At 34.7% G+C, this 15,785-nt stretch overlaps 1 protein-coding gene across 1 annotated transcript; it reads right to left on the reverse strand.

Moving 5' to 3' along the window:
- Positions 1–1,592: 1,592 nt before the first annotated feature.
- On the reverse strand, positions 1,593–2,378 carry LOC129939995 (uncharacterized). The gene has a single exon (XM_056048211.1). It carries the CDS (start codon positions 2,376–2,378, stop codon positions 1,593–1,595), a length of 786 nt encoding a protein of 261 aa, XP_055904186.1.
- Between the last annotated feature and the right edge of the window lie 13,407 nt (positions 2,379–15,785).

The following is a 15,785-nucleotide window of genomic DNA, read 5'->3' on the forward strand; positions in this document are numbered from 1 at the left end:
AAACGATTAAAACATGTTTGTCTATCGAACATTTTTAACTTCCCTAAGGAAGTTATTGTATTGAGTCCGATTTTTCAAATTGAAAATTTTGACATTTCTCAAGGTCCCTAGAGTCGAAATGAAAGATTTTTAGAATGATGTACGTTGGCGACGTTTTTTTCGTTGTCCATAGCTCAAGAACCAAAAGAGATATCGACTTCAAATAAATTTTCTTATACAGATAATAAGACAGAAACATGCAGAAAGGGCTCTCAAGAAAATAAAATTGCGTGGGCAATTAATTTTTCGAAAGTAGAAGTTTAAAAAAAAGTGAAGATGAAACAATTTTGTGCAAGGAAAAATAAAGTTTTTAACATCTTGTAAAATTTTGAGAAAAATCAAATCAACAGTTTTATTTATAAAAAACTAGCCGACCCGACGACCTTTGTTCCGCCTTAATGGCAATAAATAAGCAGATTTGTGACGCAGTCAATAGATTTGAATGAATGCATTGTTCCAATGATCTTATTTTGAATTATGTAGTTCAGGTCATCTACATCTTTATTCTTAGCCGCTAAAATTGCTCGCTCACTCAACCATTCATTATTTTTGTAGTTAGAAATAATATTTGGAAATATATTGTTGATAAGTTCGTCTTTTGATGAGACAAAATTACAGAAATTATTTGGAAATGATATTAATCCGCTCGATTCATCGACAGGTACTTGACCATTACCGATAGTCAGCAATTGCTCTGAGAAATCTTCAGCAGATGTATCATTAAGCAATGTAACTCTCATGTATGTTGTCAGCTGCAGCTATAGATTTGACGATTTGAGGCAAGCGTTTATTTCATCGGCAGCCGTAGATCTTGGAATTACTGGCAGTATTTGGCGGAAATCGCCAGACAGTAAAATCATTGCTCCTCCAAAACATCTCGAGTCATTGCGTAAATCTTTTAATGTTCGGTTAAGTGCTTCTAATGCACGTTTATGCGCCATTGTGCATTCGTCCCAGATGATGATTTTCGATGCCGCTAAAACTTTGGTCATTGCTGAGTGTTTTGCAATATTACACGTTGGTTCTTCAATAGTTTGAAGATTTAACGGTAATTTGAATGCTGAATGAGCCGTACGGCATCCTTCTAACAATGTGGCTGCTATTCCAGAAGAAGCAACTGCAACCGCTATGTTGGATCTCGCCCGAACAGTTGCTAAAACTAATGACATAAGGAATGTCTTGCCAGTTCCACCAGGGGCATCTAGGAAATATAAACCACCATTTTCATCAGCGATTGCCTTCATTAAAGTATCATAAACTTCCTTTTGTTGGTAATTCAACACGCGTACATTCCTTTGAACTACTAAATCTAATTCCTGGTGATCATATTCACGTTCCCGTTCCAATTCTCGATTAAATGCGTCATTCATTTCACGATTTGGCGCTGGCATTCCTAACCTGATTAATAAATTACCGCACATGAGGTAACACATATCTTCGATCAAGAGTAAAGTACGATTATGTATCTCCTCATTCATCTCAATATCGTGATTTCTGGAACTGACACGACTTTCATGTAAAATATCTTCTGACATACTATCTTTGTATTTGTGTCACAGGTTACATGGGTTTGATGGAAAACATGTCGTAATTATGATAGCGAATAATGTGCGTATCTGACTTGGAGATGCAGAGATAGTGGCTTCAGCGATTGTCGTATCCCAATGGGTATCGTTTTCTAATAAGTTCAATTCTTCACATGCAGCACGATATGTTGGGAATATTACACCATTAACAGTTCGTAGTGTCTCAAATGAAGTTGGTCCACACACATTTACCAGCAACAACCGCAACTGACCAAGAGCATCAGTAGAACGCACATCTGGGTACCCAGGAACCGCATCACCTTGCTTCCGTCTTTGAAAATTCTTGGATGAAGCATTCCAAGTATAATAACGTGGCATCTCCGAGTAAAGCAAAGTTCGTGCAAACTGATCGCTTTGGCAGATTGCAAAAAAACTGGTCAATGTAGTTGCTGGAGGTGTTTCAGCACATTGCGTAGTATTCGAAGCCGTGAAATATATTCGTTGACCATTCTCCAGATGCACCGACAAATGTATAACAGTAGGATGACGTTCGTGAATTGGAAATGCGAATATACGCCAAATCGCTTCATTACAGTTCACATAACGACCAACTTGATAGCGTGAAATTTCATCGTTGGTATTTGAGGATTGCAATCCAAAAACTGCCATATCACTGCCTTTCGTGACATATTTGCAAATATATTTTATGGACTTAACTGAATTGCAGTATTCAACGTTGCAATGTGTCTTGAACGTTTTAGAAATAAGTGGCGAATATGGAACAATCCAACTGTTGTCGACAACGAAATCCATTCTTTTTACTTTCGTTGTGACAATTCGACCGTTGTCATCTGGTGATCTGTTTCACGGGCTGCTTCACTTTGCTCTCGAGATTGAGAAGCACGAAGTCGAGTCATATTATCGCGGCGCTGTTCACGTGCAATTTCTTGTTCTTCTTCAGTCCTTTCATTTGCAATATTTTGTATTCTTCTTGCATTACGGCTTTGTCGGGAAAGATTCGATCGTCTTGGTCGCGGCATTATTAATTAAACTTCACTTTTAATTAAACTTCACTTCACTTCAATCCACTTCTTAATTATTTATTTAATAGAAATAGTTTTAATATTGATTTCTTACAAATATCAAATTGTCATGCATACGTCATTACCTATACATAGCTGTCATTTTACGTCAATTACATAGGTGTCATTTGCGTTTTGTTATTCCAAGTCTGATTCTTTTTTGTTATACCACGTTTTATAGTGACTGACGTTTCATGTCAAGTCACACGGGAACGCTGTCGAACGGGATAAAAAGTATCCTATGCCGTCTACTGGCTCTAAGCTACCTCCCTACCAATTTTCAGCCAAATCTGTTCTGCCGTTCTTGAGTTATAAGTGGTGTAACTAACACGACTTTCTTTTATATATGTATATACATACATAGATAAAAATCTAACAAAAACATTATTCAAAGTTTGTAAAAATTTGAGATTATGGCTTCCATTTAATTTTTACTTCTAAGAAATGTTATTTTTAACATTAGGTAAAAATTGATTTTCGACTCAAATACCTTTTCAAAACTTTGAGATTGTGCTTAGGAGCTAATTTAAGCTTACAAAAAATATTGTTTTCAATATTTTGACAAATTTTGAGAAAAATTGCATTAAAAGTTTTTTGACAAAAAATAAAAACCTAAACAAATCTAATATATAAAATTCTCCTGTCACAGTGTTAGTTGCTATACTCCTCCGTAACGGCTTAACCAATTTTAATGAAATTTTGCATAAACATTCGGTATGCCTGAGAATAGATTTTTATCTATTTTTTATATTCCTAGGTGCTGTGGTTTAATTGCTTCAACATAGTACACGGTGCAACGATCTTACGCTTGTACAATAACGCTTACCCTTGTACAATAGATGCATAAAATTACCGGTCGATTTTTGCGATATTATTGATTCACAAGAAATTCTCATTGACCAGATATTTCCTCACGTATTCAGACAATATACAAATCATGAGTGGCTTGCAGAAAGAGCAATTTTAACAGCAAAAATTTGAATGTCAACGAATTAAATATCAAGATACAACACATGTTACCAGGAAACTTGGTGTCATACAAATCTATTGATACAGTTTGTGATGCTACCGAAGCTGTAAATTATCCAATTGAGTTTTTGAACTCATTGGATTTAACAGGCATGCCAGCGCATAATTTACAACTGTAAATGTGCCCTATACCTCTTCCATTTAATACAACATCCTTGTACACTTACAATAAGTTATTAACTTTTAGCAAAATATTCTCTAGACATTATTCCTATGTAAAACAAAAGTTTGTCAGTTCAGCTAGTAAATTTATAAAAGTTGCTAAAAATTGATTTTCGACTCAAATATCTTTTAAAAACTTTAAGATATTTAGTTGAAACTACTTTTATCTTTTAAAAAATTTTGAAAAATATGTAATTGACAGGTTTTTTACAAAAAATAAAAACCTAACAAGACAACAATACTAAGACCTAGTTAAAATTTACCTACGACTCAAATAGCTTTTAAAAATTAGAAATATTGTCTTCGAACTCTTTTTATTTCACAGAAAATATTGTTTTCAATATTCAGTAGTTTTTTTTTATAAAAATCTAACAGTTTGTTTTTCCATAAAAAATAAATAAGACAAAAAATTGTACGCAAATTTGGTAAAAATTGATATCTCTCAATTTAATTTCATTTATCCAATTTGTAAAAATTTAGGAAATGCTACTTAAATTAGTGAAAATTTGTTTTCGACTAAAAATCTATTTAATAAAACTAGATTTTCGAAATAAATTATTTCTTTATATGAAAAATATTGTTGGTAATTTTAAAATGTTTAAGAATAATTCAACTGACACCTTTTTTAACAGAATACGAAAACCTAAAAACTTTTTCAGCAAGACAAACGACAGATGTAATAGCAGTGTGGGTCGCATCCCAGCCCCTCTTTTTCCATCATAAATTTGCAACACTACTACTTCACGTCAAGACTTATGTTTACCAAAATGACGGCAGAACAAAGTACAATACCTTCCTGGAGGAATCCTGTACTTTAGAATACTTACCTGGGCTGCTAGAAAACACACTCCATGAAAAGGAGTATGCACTGGACTGCGCTCGTAGACATTAAAAGGGTTTTTAATAATCTACAGACAAACTTGGGGAACAATGTAGATCAGACTACATAATACCCTGATGACTAAATAGGATATAAAAACCTTTAACATCATCTTTCCTGACAAGCACAAATGTCTTTACAATGCTCCACACTTGAATGAGTTATTAATATCTATTATCTACATATAAACTAAAGGCTCCAAAACGGATTCTGGAGGAGGACAGCTAACCAGCAGAAATATGGATTTCTGCCACAACAATCAAATCGAAGCTTGTTAATTTCTGTTGGCAAGAACATACGCTTCTAAGCTCATATAACATTATATCCTGATGTGTACTAGATCACACCGGTGTACCTGGGAATGAGAAAGCTGATGAGCTGGTGAGGTTTAGTACCACACTGAACCAATCCAGTATGGACTCAATTATGGACAACCCATTCTGTAAATTAAAACGCATTATTGGTAATAAGATTCTCCAAGAAACTCCACATTTAGACATCAAGAAATGCCTTGAAACCTATGTCAGGGCTAAATTACTAGAGCTAGAAAGCATAATAACAGGTCACAACCTGCTAGGTTACTATAAAAACTAAATGTAGCTTATTACCGATGACAATGTGCAGAGGTTAAAGTGATAAGGAAGAACAAGAAGGCACAATCCACTTCTTATTCCATATAATTTTGAAAAATTGTCGACATTCCAATAAGAAGTCTATTAGGCTGTTGTACCCGTGGCATGATGGTTAGTGCCTTGGACTGTCATACCAGAGGTCTTGGGCTCGATACCTGTCTATGTCATCTAAAGTTTCTTTCACGGTAACTGCCTCTTGCGAGGAATGGAAAAATTCTCCAAAGAGTAATTTTTGTCATGAAAAGTGCTTTCTCAAATAAGCCGTTCGGATTTTGCTTAAAACTGTAGGTCACCTCCATCCCTGACAACAGTACTCGTATCACTAGGTCCTAGTTCTCAACCAACTGTTGCGCCACCTAATTTATTAATTTTAAAGTCTCAACAAAGGCTTCACCAAATCATCTAAATGGCTAGACCAAAAGTATACCCATAACATCAAAATTTCAATCACTCTTTTAGGGAAGTTCAATACTTCAGAGTATAACAATTGATCTACAATGATCTTAGTGTGGCAATAACGTCATTTATCGTAAGCCCAACAATTTAACGTTACCTAACCTGGACTAGAAGGTATTCTCATACGCTTTTTGTTTGCAAACAACGATAAACGGTATTCGAAGGACGTGCTTTAATAAATTATTGTGTCGTCACTTATAATTGTAAACGCTTCTTTTTCAGTACTCTCTGACTATCAAGTTACTGGAGTATTAGTAGAGAATATCTTCATCAGAAGAGTTGTGCATACAAAAAAAAAACTTCTTTATTTTTCTCCAAACAAATTATTGTTTTAGATCAAATATTATTTCAAAGTCTAAGCCATACTTGAATTTTAAGAGCAATTTCTTTTCTCAAAATTTCACGTTTTAACTTCAAGGGAATTTTAAATCTTTTCTTGTAGGTTTTCCCCTTGCGCATCCAGTTTTCAAAAGTGTTTTTGAATTTATTTAAATTATTTAAAACAAAAAAGAAGATAAACAATATTTCGGTACTGCCGAAACTTATGATAATTTTTCACACTCTCTCCATATTACTCATATTTAACTTTGACCAAACCTTTTTGTTTTCAATATTATGAGTGTTTATAGACCCGGCCTTGTTTATATATATTATTTTAATTTTCTTAACAAACTCAACTCGTGTTTACTCCAAGGAATTGTCCGTCTATATCTATAATGTAGTTTAATTCGGTGGGTTTTTGTTGTTGGAGAAATCTGTGTTGCTGTGGATATAACTTTATACTTCTTCGAAAACAAAAAAGTTATGTTTTACTTTCACTGTAAAATTTGTTTAGGTTTTTGATTGCAAGAGATTAGGGTTACACGAATAATTGTTATATGGGGCTCCAAAGCAAAAGACTCTGCAATCTAATTGAGTTATTGTAGCAATGTTTAGGAACGAGTATAGTATATAGTCTTGTAGTTGTATATAAAGTTCGAATTTAGGCTTTGCCATAAGAAAATTTCGTTATTTACAGAATCTGTAAAATATTTTGAGCACAATTTCCCATGAGATATGTTTCGGAATGTAAGTGTACGGTACGTGGTATATTTCTCAGCTTCTGTGTTTACCACATCCGTTTTGTGTACTATACTATAAGATGTTCTTTTCTTCCATCCTAGCTTCAGTTTCAGAACCAGCACCAGCTGATAATATGTTCGAGCGAGAGATATAACAATATTTTTCAACTTAAAGCTATGTTCTTGTATTTGTATAGGTATAGATATAAGATACCCTTGCTAGCCTAAAGGATGTTAACCATCCTGTTGCCTTTTATAAACCTACGTATAGCAGCTATACATAGGTATATGGGTTCCTACTTTCTTAGGGTTTTATGAAGGGAAAACTTGTAAATTGGACTTGAAGTTTGTGTGTTGTTTAAATCAATACAACAAAGCAAAGTATAAGTTTGTTGAATTTGAATTTTATATTTCAATATTGACTTAAAACTAAATTGTTGAGGCAAATTAAATTTTAAAGATGGTGTAATTTATTTGAAATATTCAAACATTAAGCTCTTGTGTTTTCTTTGCACATTGCGTATACATATTTCTAAAGGGTTTCAGGAAAGCACAGAATTCTAAATATCTATTTCATAAATTTCTCACTTCAGCATGAAATTTTTTGAATTGTTGTTCAATTATTTTCTAAATTAGTCTAAAGAAGCATAGAAAACTTGAATATTCTTTTCACTTACTTACAGAGATAAGGATGGCTTTCATATATTGCATATGTAGTTACATGAGGAATCCTGTATGGATAACATTTTACTTTTCTCTCTTGAAATTGTCAAAGGATAATTTGAATAAGTTCCCAATCAAAATCATAAATAGGTCAATTTATGTAATTTATTTTAAATCTGATCCAAACCACATAACTTTATGAAGTTACTCATGATTTAATTGAGCTGCATACAAGCTCTCTTCTATGTATGTTAAGTGTTTATCGACAGGAATATTATGGATGATGATGCATAACATAATTATTTAGTAACAAAGTTGTAGAAACACTTGGTGCTCTAATGATTGGTTAAAATCTAAGAACAATAGATTCATATACATTGGCATATGAAACTACAAGTTTTCTACTACCCTGGTGGATTTTTGTCCTTAAGGGCTGTTGGTGTTCTTGATTTATGTGCTTAGACCTGCGACTTTGTAAAACATGATACGAAAAATTATAAAAGGGTGAATTCATCATCATGTTACTATCACATGTAATTCCTATATAATTAAATTTAGACCAAAGGAAGTTAAAAAAAAAGAGGCTGGGATTGGACCCACACTGATAACTTCCCATCCCGTCTGTCGATTTGTCTTGCTTAAAAGTTTGTCTATATGTATTCGTATCAATTTTTACCAAATTTGGTTCAAACTGCTATGGTAAAAAAACCACCGAAGCAATTTTCTTGAGAGCCCTTTCTGCATCTTTCTGCTTTATTATCTGTATAACAAAATTTATTTGAAATCGATATCTCTTCTGGTTCTCGAGCTATGGACGACGATAAAAACTTCGTGAACGTACGGACGTACGAACAGACATTTTTCTAAAAATCTTTTATCCCGTCTATCTTTGTCTTCCTGAAACGATTTTTAGGTTTTCGTGTTCTGTTAAAAAAGTCGCCAGTTGAATTTTTCTAAAAAATTTAAAAAAAATTGTTAACGTAATTTTTGGTATTTTTGTATTTAAATTTTTGTATTTCTTATAAACGGTGATTTTTTAAGAGCTTGAGAACTTTAAAAAAAAAAAAAAAAACGCATGAAGTTTGCAAAATCTCATCGATTCTTTGTTTGAAACGTTAGATTTGTCCATGACATTTACTTTTTGAAGATAATTTCATTTAAATGTTGACCGCGGCTGCGTCTTAGATGGTCCATTCGGAAAGTCCAATTTTGGGTAACTTTTTCGAGCATTTCGGCCGGAATAGCCCGAATTTCTTCGGAAATGTTATCTTCCAAAGCTGGAATAGTTGCTGGCTTATTTGTGTAAACTTTAGACTTGACGTAGCCCCATAAAAATAGTCTAGAGGCGTCAAATTGCATGATCTTGGTGGCCAACTTACCGGTCCATTCCTTGAGATGAATTGTTCTCCGAAGTTTTCCCTCAAAATGGCCATAGAATCGCGAGCTGTGTGGCATGTAGCGCCATCTTGTTGAAACCACATGTCAACCAAGTTCAGTTCTTCCATTTTTGGCAACAAAAAGTTTGTTAGCATTGAACGATAGCGATCGCCATTCACCGTTACGTTGCGTCCAACAGCATCTTTGAAAAAATACGGTCCAATGATTCCACCAGCGTACAAACCACACCAAACAGTGCATTTTTCGGGATGCATGGGCAGTTCTTGAACGGCTTCTGGTTGCTCTTCACTCCAAATGCGGCAATTTTGCTTATTTACGTAGCCATTCAACCAGAAATGAGCCTCATCGCTGAACAAAATTTGTCGATAAAAAAGCGGATTTTCTGCCAACTTTTCTAGGGCCCATTCACTGAAAATTCGACGTTGTGGCAGATCGTTCGGCTTCAGTTCTTGCACGAGCTGTATTTTATAGGGTTTTACACCAAGATCTTTGCGTAAAATCTTCCATGTGGTCGAATAACACAAACCCAATTGCTGCGAACGGCGACGAATCGACATTTCACGGTCTTCAGCAACACTCTCAGAGACAGACGCAATATTCTCTTCTGTACGCACTGTACGCATTCGTGTGGTTGGTTTAATGTCCAATAAAGTAAACTGAGTGCGAAACTTGGTCACAATCGCATTAATTGTTTGCTCACTTGGTCGATTATGTAGACCATAAATCGGACGTAAAGCGCGAAACACATTTCGAACCGAACACTGATTTTGGTAATAAAATTCAATGATTTGCAAGCGTTACTCGTTAGTAAGTCTATTCATGATGAAGCATACTGAGCATCTTTCTCTTTGACACCATGTCTGAAATCCCGTGTGATCTGTCAAATACTAAAGCATGAAAATCCATACCTCAAAAAAATCACCCTTTAAATATAAACAAACACAAATTTGATGAACGAAATGAATTTGAACTTGAAGTCAATGTCTTCTATTATTCACGAGAGATCGAGAACCGAACATCAATTTTTACCAAATTTGTGTACTAATTTTTTGTAGATTTAATTGTTTTATGAAAAAACTGACTGCCGGTCGGAAAGTCTGGACGGTCTCAATAATAACTACAGGATTTTTAACTGGCCACTATGCTTCCTAGATAGTGACGTTGACGCGCTGATATTATCACAAGTTTTATTCTCCTGGGATGAGAACTTTTATCCCGAACAGGGTTAAAAGGATCAGACCTAAGGAAAACGCATGGTTTTGTAAAGAGGTTATTGGGGCCAAAGAGGTCACTACACTAGTTTTGTTAGCTCTTTAGAGAAAGCTAATTTCTTTGCTAGGCTGTTCGACGCCAATTCAATGCTTCCAGTGAGTGTTATGACTCCGCTTGTACTTGAGCGAGTAATTAATTCTATGGGACTAATCTTTTTTCAATCTTTTTTCTCACTCATACTGTGGCAAGAGTCCTTAGAGATCTAAGCACACATAAATCCGCTGGTCCGGATGGTATCCCTGCTATTGTTCTGAAGAGGTGTTCTTCAACACTGGCAAAACCACTGCGTAAGCGTTTTCATCTGTCCTACTTCTCAGGTCTCGTTCCGAGAGCATTTGTCCAGCTTATCCCCAAAAAAGTTGAATCTTCCTCCCCCTCTAATTACCGACGATTGCACTTACGTCCCTTCTTTCCAAGGTCATGGAAACGCTCGTTAACTGTCAGCTCAAGAAATTTGTTGAAGATCGAAAGCTTCTTAATGATAGACAGTATACGGCTTTCGAAGCAATAGGTCCACTGGTGATCTCATGGTTCATCTCACCGAGCAGTGGAGCAAATCTTTACATCGCTTTGGGGAAAGGAAGATTGTTGCACTTGATATTTCAAAAGCATTTGATAGGGTTTGGACTCAGGCTCTCTTATCGAAAATGCGTGCTCTCGGTTTTCATGACTCCCTGCTTTATTGGATTAATAATTGCATTTTGGATCGTTCAATACAAGTAGTATTGGATAGATTCAAGTCTGAAAACCATAAAATAAATGCTGGTCTGCATAAGGTCTCTGCTCTATCTCCAACACTCTTTCTCGTTTTTATTAATGATCTCCTGTATGCAACATCAAATCCAATAAATTGTTTTGCTGACGATAGTTCTCTTAGCTTTTCATATTCGTTTTCAGAATGACACCTCTCTTCTTCGGATCTGGAACTTCATTGACAAAATATGATCAGCTCATTAAATTCCGAACTAAACACCATTGTTTATTGGGGATTAAAAAACGGCATGGAATTTAATGCTTCGCAAACCCAATTCTGCCTTTTATCGCTTAAGCGATATATAACCCCCTTGCCATTATCCATGGATGGCACTTGCATCAATGAGACTGAACACCTCGATATTCTCGGTATGTGTGTCACCAACAACCTCTTGTGGAATGATCGCATAAGCGATATCGCCAAAAATACCACAAGGTGTTTGGGTTTAAATAGGCGGTGCAAGAAATATTTGAACCCTTCTGATCTGGCGTTATCTACAAGAGTTATATATGTCCAAAGCTTGAGTATCACTACCATCTCTGGGCTGGTGCTCCTGAAACTTACTTAAGCCTCTTGGATATTATTGAACGTAGATCATTTAAATTAATAGATGATAATATCATCATAAGTTTATTTACTTCGCTTGAACATCATCATAAGGTTTCTTGTCTGAACATTTTTTAACGTTATTTTAACAGTTTATGCTTAAAAGAAGTAGGCAGTTGCATTCCTTCCCTTGATTATTTCAACCGTTATACTCGCGCTTCAAGAAATGCTCATCAATATACCCTCGAGTCCAACTTCAGCCGGACTGTCAAGTTCAAAGATTCGTTCTTTAGCCGTACTACGCGAATATAGAATGCTTTGCCACACTCTTTCTTTTCTAGTTATTGCAATATGCAGGAATTCAAAACCAATGTGCACCGACATCTATTTTTAAACCTTCTCTCCTCTTCCTAGTGCTCACACTGTGCCTCTGCATAATAAGGGAAGTAATATCTCCTTGAGGGTGTGCTAATTATAAAAAAAAACAAAGTTTTTGAAATGGTTGGATGCAATTTGTTTGCATTGACGAAGTTCTTTTAAAACCATTTTTTGGTTTTCTCTGGTATGCAGCAAGGTAGCCATCTAGGGCCGCTTATATTCCTTATTTTTATAAATTACTTACTTAAATTTTATCAGTCAGCATTATTAATTTTCTTCTGATGCAGTAAAACTTACTGGTTCCTACTTATCTGGAAGAATGCAAGCAGTTGAATTAGGTTACAGATTGACTGACTTTTTTGCGACCACTAGTGGAGTTCCACAGGGATCTATTCTTGGACCATTGCTTTTTCTTATATGTAAACGACATTCCATCCGTAACTCATAACTGCACACTACATACGTATGCTGACGATGTACAGATTTATCTCGGCTGCGATCTTGGTCTTGTTGAAGGTGGTGCTTACTATCAGTTTGCGCACATTTTAATGGACTGACATTAAATCCATCTAAATCTAAGTGTTTAGTTATATCTAAAAGAGTTGTGCTTCGCACAAATTATTTTAAACAATGCAACTATTGAATATGTGGACTCTGCTGGGAATCTTGGAGTCATTTTTACTTGTTATTTGACATAGGATAAGCATATTAACGCTATAATTGGAAAATCATACGGAGTATTACGCATACTTGGGCTTATAAACCTATGAAGACGCGTGCAATGCTTGCAAAAAGTTTAATTCTTCCAATTTTAACCAATGGCTGCGAAATTTTTTCGAGTTGTAACTTTGCATGCAAAAGTAAGCTTAACGTCATTTTCAACAGCATCATCAGATACATTTATGGGCTTCGTAGATACGACAGAGTATCTCAATTTTCAATGATTGAAATCTATAAATGACTGCCATCTCTTACAAGACGGTATTTTGAAACTATCTCATGAGTAGTGCCCTTCGAGTACGTTGTTTGTTTCGTGAAGAATTGCACAGACTTAATCACGCGACAAATTACCTAATAACCTGCTTCGTCAAAGATACAAACCTAATTTTAAATTTTCTTGATTTAGATTTTCAATTGAGAAAATGTTCTTTGAAAAATCAACTATTGTTGCATTTATAGTTTAATATTTAAATTTGGATTTTATTTAAAATAACTAATTTAATTTGTATGCTATTAGTTATGTTTTAAATATTTAAATTAAACTAAAGAATTATTTTATAAATTGTACATATATATTTATATAGTAATCTTCGAAATAATTGACGACCTTTCCAAAAAATGATCTGTATTGATAACAAGTTTGAAACACATAGACATCATAGAACGACAAATTCACAACTGTCACAACTTATTAACGACTTGTTATATAAATAACAAGGTATCAAAATTTTCACATTTCATTCTTAAAACCTCCCCCAAAAACTGTTTCAAAACTTACCCCTAAAAGTTGTTTAATTGAATCAAAAAACCAATATTCAAGTTCAAGTTATATTGAATTGAATAGCCTGTAAGGAAGGTGCGAATCTGTGTTTTTTTTGTCATGTATGAGGGGTCATATTTTAATAGGTTAGTAAAAGGATACAAATAAATACAAACAAAACTTATCAAGGGTATGTTGACCATTGGGTTGAGTAACAAAAACATCCGTTTAAATAATTTTTTATTTTGCTCTGTTATACTCGTTGTATAAATTTTCATGTAAATTTACACTGGAAAATAATACGCAATCCTGACCATTTCATTTCCTGCTGACATTTTTAAATTTTTGTATGTTTGCTTTTTATTTAACTTTGTTATACAGCTAGTAGTGCCAAACTCACACTATTTTGAGAGCAGGACATCAGTGGCGTAGGACTATAATAAATTCTTGGAAAAACAAACAATTTAAACAAATGTCTTCATCATTTTAAATACACAATATTGTTTTTACCAATCAGGTTTTTTGTTTTTAGTTTTATTTTTTATATTTTAATTGTGTCTAATATGCTTTCAAATGGTAAGATTGTTGTGTGAAAGCAACATTTTATTTTTACGTAATGTTAAAAAGTTTGAGATCAATGATGATTTCGCCTCCAACAGTTATTCTAACGTAAGGGTCAGTTTATATTTTATGAAAATAGGCTTTTTTCAAAGTCATCCTTAGCTTTAATAAATATGGGTCGTGAATTACGTTGTACTCATTTTGAACGCAAAATGATTAAAAAAAATAAGACAATCTGGAAAAACCATGGATCTAACTTGCAAAAACCATAAGTTGTTTGAAGGAAAAGTATTTACACCTCTACTTTTATAGGTTGAAGAGAAGAAAGAATATAAACTTCTTTGCATTTTTGAGCAAGAAAAACATTATACAAAGGCTTCCCCTTGCAAAAAAAAAAAACACTTAGGTTAGGTTGGAGTGGCTGTCCAGATATCATTGACACACGTAAACCTCAAGGGTCCATTGTGATACCACTAATGAGATTACTCATGGGAGAGTAATGAATTTAAACAAACCATTTTGTACTTTTAATAAAGTTAGAGAGACGTTTTGTGTCAATCGTTGCCAGTTCACTGATATTATCGAAGAAGGGATTACCGAGAAAGTAATTCCTTCTAATGGAGAGTGCTGGACATGTAGACATAGAAGGTGTTGGACTGTTTCCTCTTCCTCCTCGTCCATGCAGTTTCTACAGAAGTCATTTGTGTAGACCCCTAGCCTCAGAGCATGTCTACCTATGAGGCAGTGTCCCGTTATTACTCCAATTGTAGAGCTTATACTTTCTCTGCTCAGTGATATCAAGCCTTTTGACCGTTTTAGGTCAATACTTGGTCATATTTTCTTGGTTGCCAGGCAGGTGGTACTTTGTGACCAAAAAAAAAACACTTGCATCGTTCTAATTGATCTTCTTAATGTATTTTGAGAAGGCTAAAGAACAAGGAATATAAACCAAAACACAAAAAGAAGACAGTGAAACGTTGGAATATAATGATTTGATGATGGCTTTCAGCGTCTGGTGGAGGTCTAATATTTTGGATGAAAGATAAGATTAGGGCTGTGGATTCGGTCCACATCTTAAATCTAGTCAGCCTGTGTATAAATTACTTTAGCTGCATAATTCTTAGCTTAATATGTCTAGCTTTTATTCACACGTGTCAGCTTAGAACCTTAAGCATATAGCAATATGGATACAATCAATACCTTCAAAAGCACCAGAAATTTTTATTTTTCTGCTGGTGATTTTTTTGAGGTTAGGATTTTCATGCATTAGTATTTGACAGATTACGCGGGATTTCAGACATGGTGTCAAAGAGAAAGATGCTCAGTATGACATTTCATCATGAAGAGACTTACTAACGAGCAACACTTGCAAATCATTGAATTTTATTACCAAAATCAGTGTTCGGTTCGAAATGTGTTTCGCGCTTTACGTCCGATTTATGGTCTACATAATCGACCAAGTGAGCAAACAATTAATGCGATTGTGACCACTCAGTTTACTTTATTGGACATTAAACCAACCACACGAATGCGTACAGTGCGTACAGAAGAGAATATTGCGTCTGTTTCTGAGAGTGTTGCTGAAGACCGTGAAATGTCGATTCGTCGCCGTTCGCAGAAATTGGGTTTGTGTTATTCGACCACATGGAAGATTTTACGCAAAGATCTTGGTGTAAAACCCTATAAAATACAGCTCGTGCAAGAACTGAAGTCGAACGATCTGCCACAACGTCGAATTTTCAGTGAATGGGCCCTAGAAAAGTTGTCAGAAAATCCGCTTTTTTATCGACAAATTTTGTTCAGCGATGAGGCTCATTTCTGGTTGAATGGCTACGTAAATAAGCAAAATTGCCGCAATTGGAGTGA

This window comes from Eupeodes corollae, chromosome 1 (assembly GCF_945859685.1).
Source record: "Eupeodes corollae chromosome 1, idEupCoro1.1, whole genome shotgun sequence".
Taxonomy (NCBI): Eukaryota; Metazoa; Arthropoda; class Insecta; order Diptera; family Syrphidae; genus Eupeodes; species Eupeodes corollae.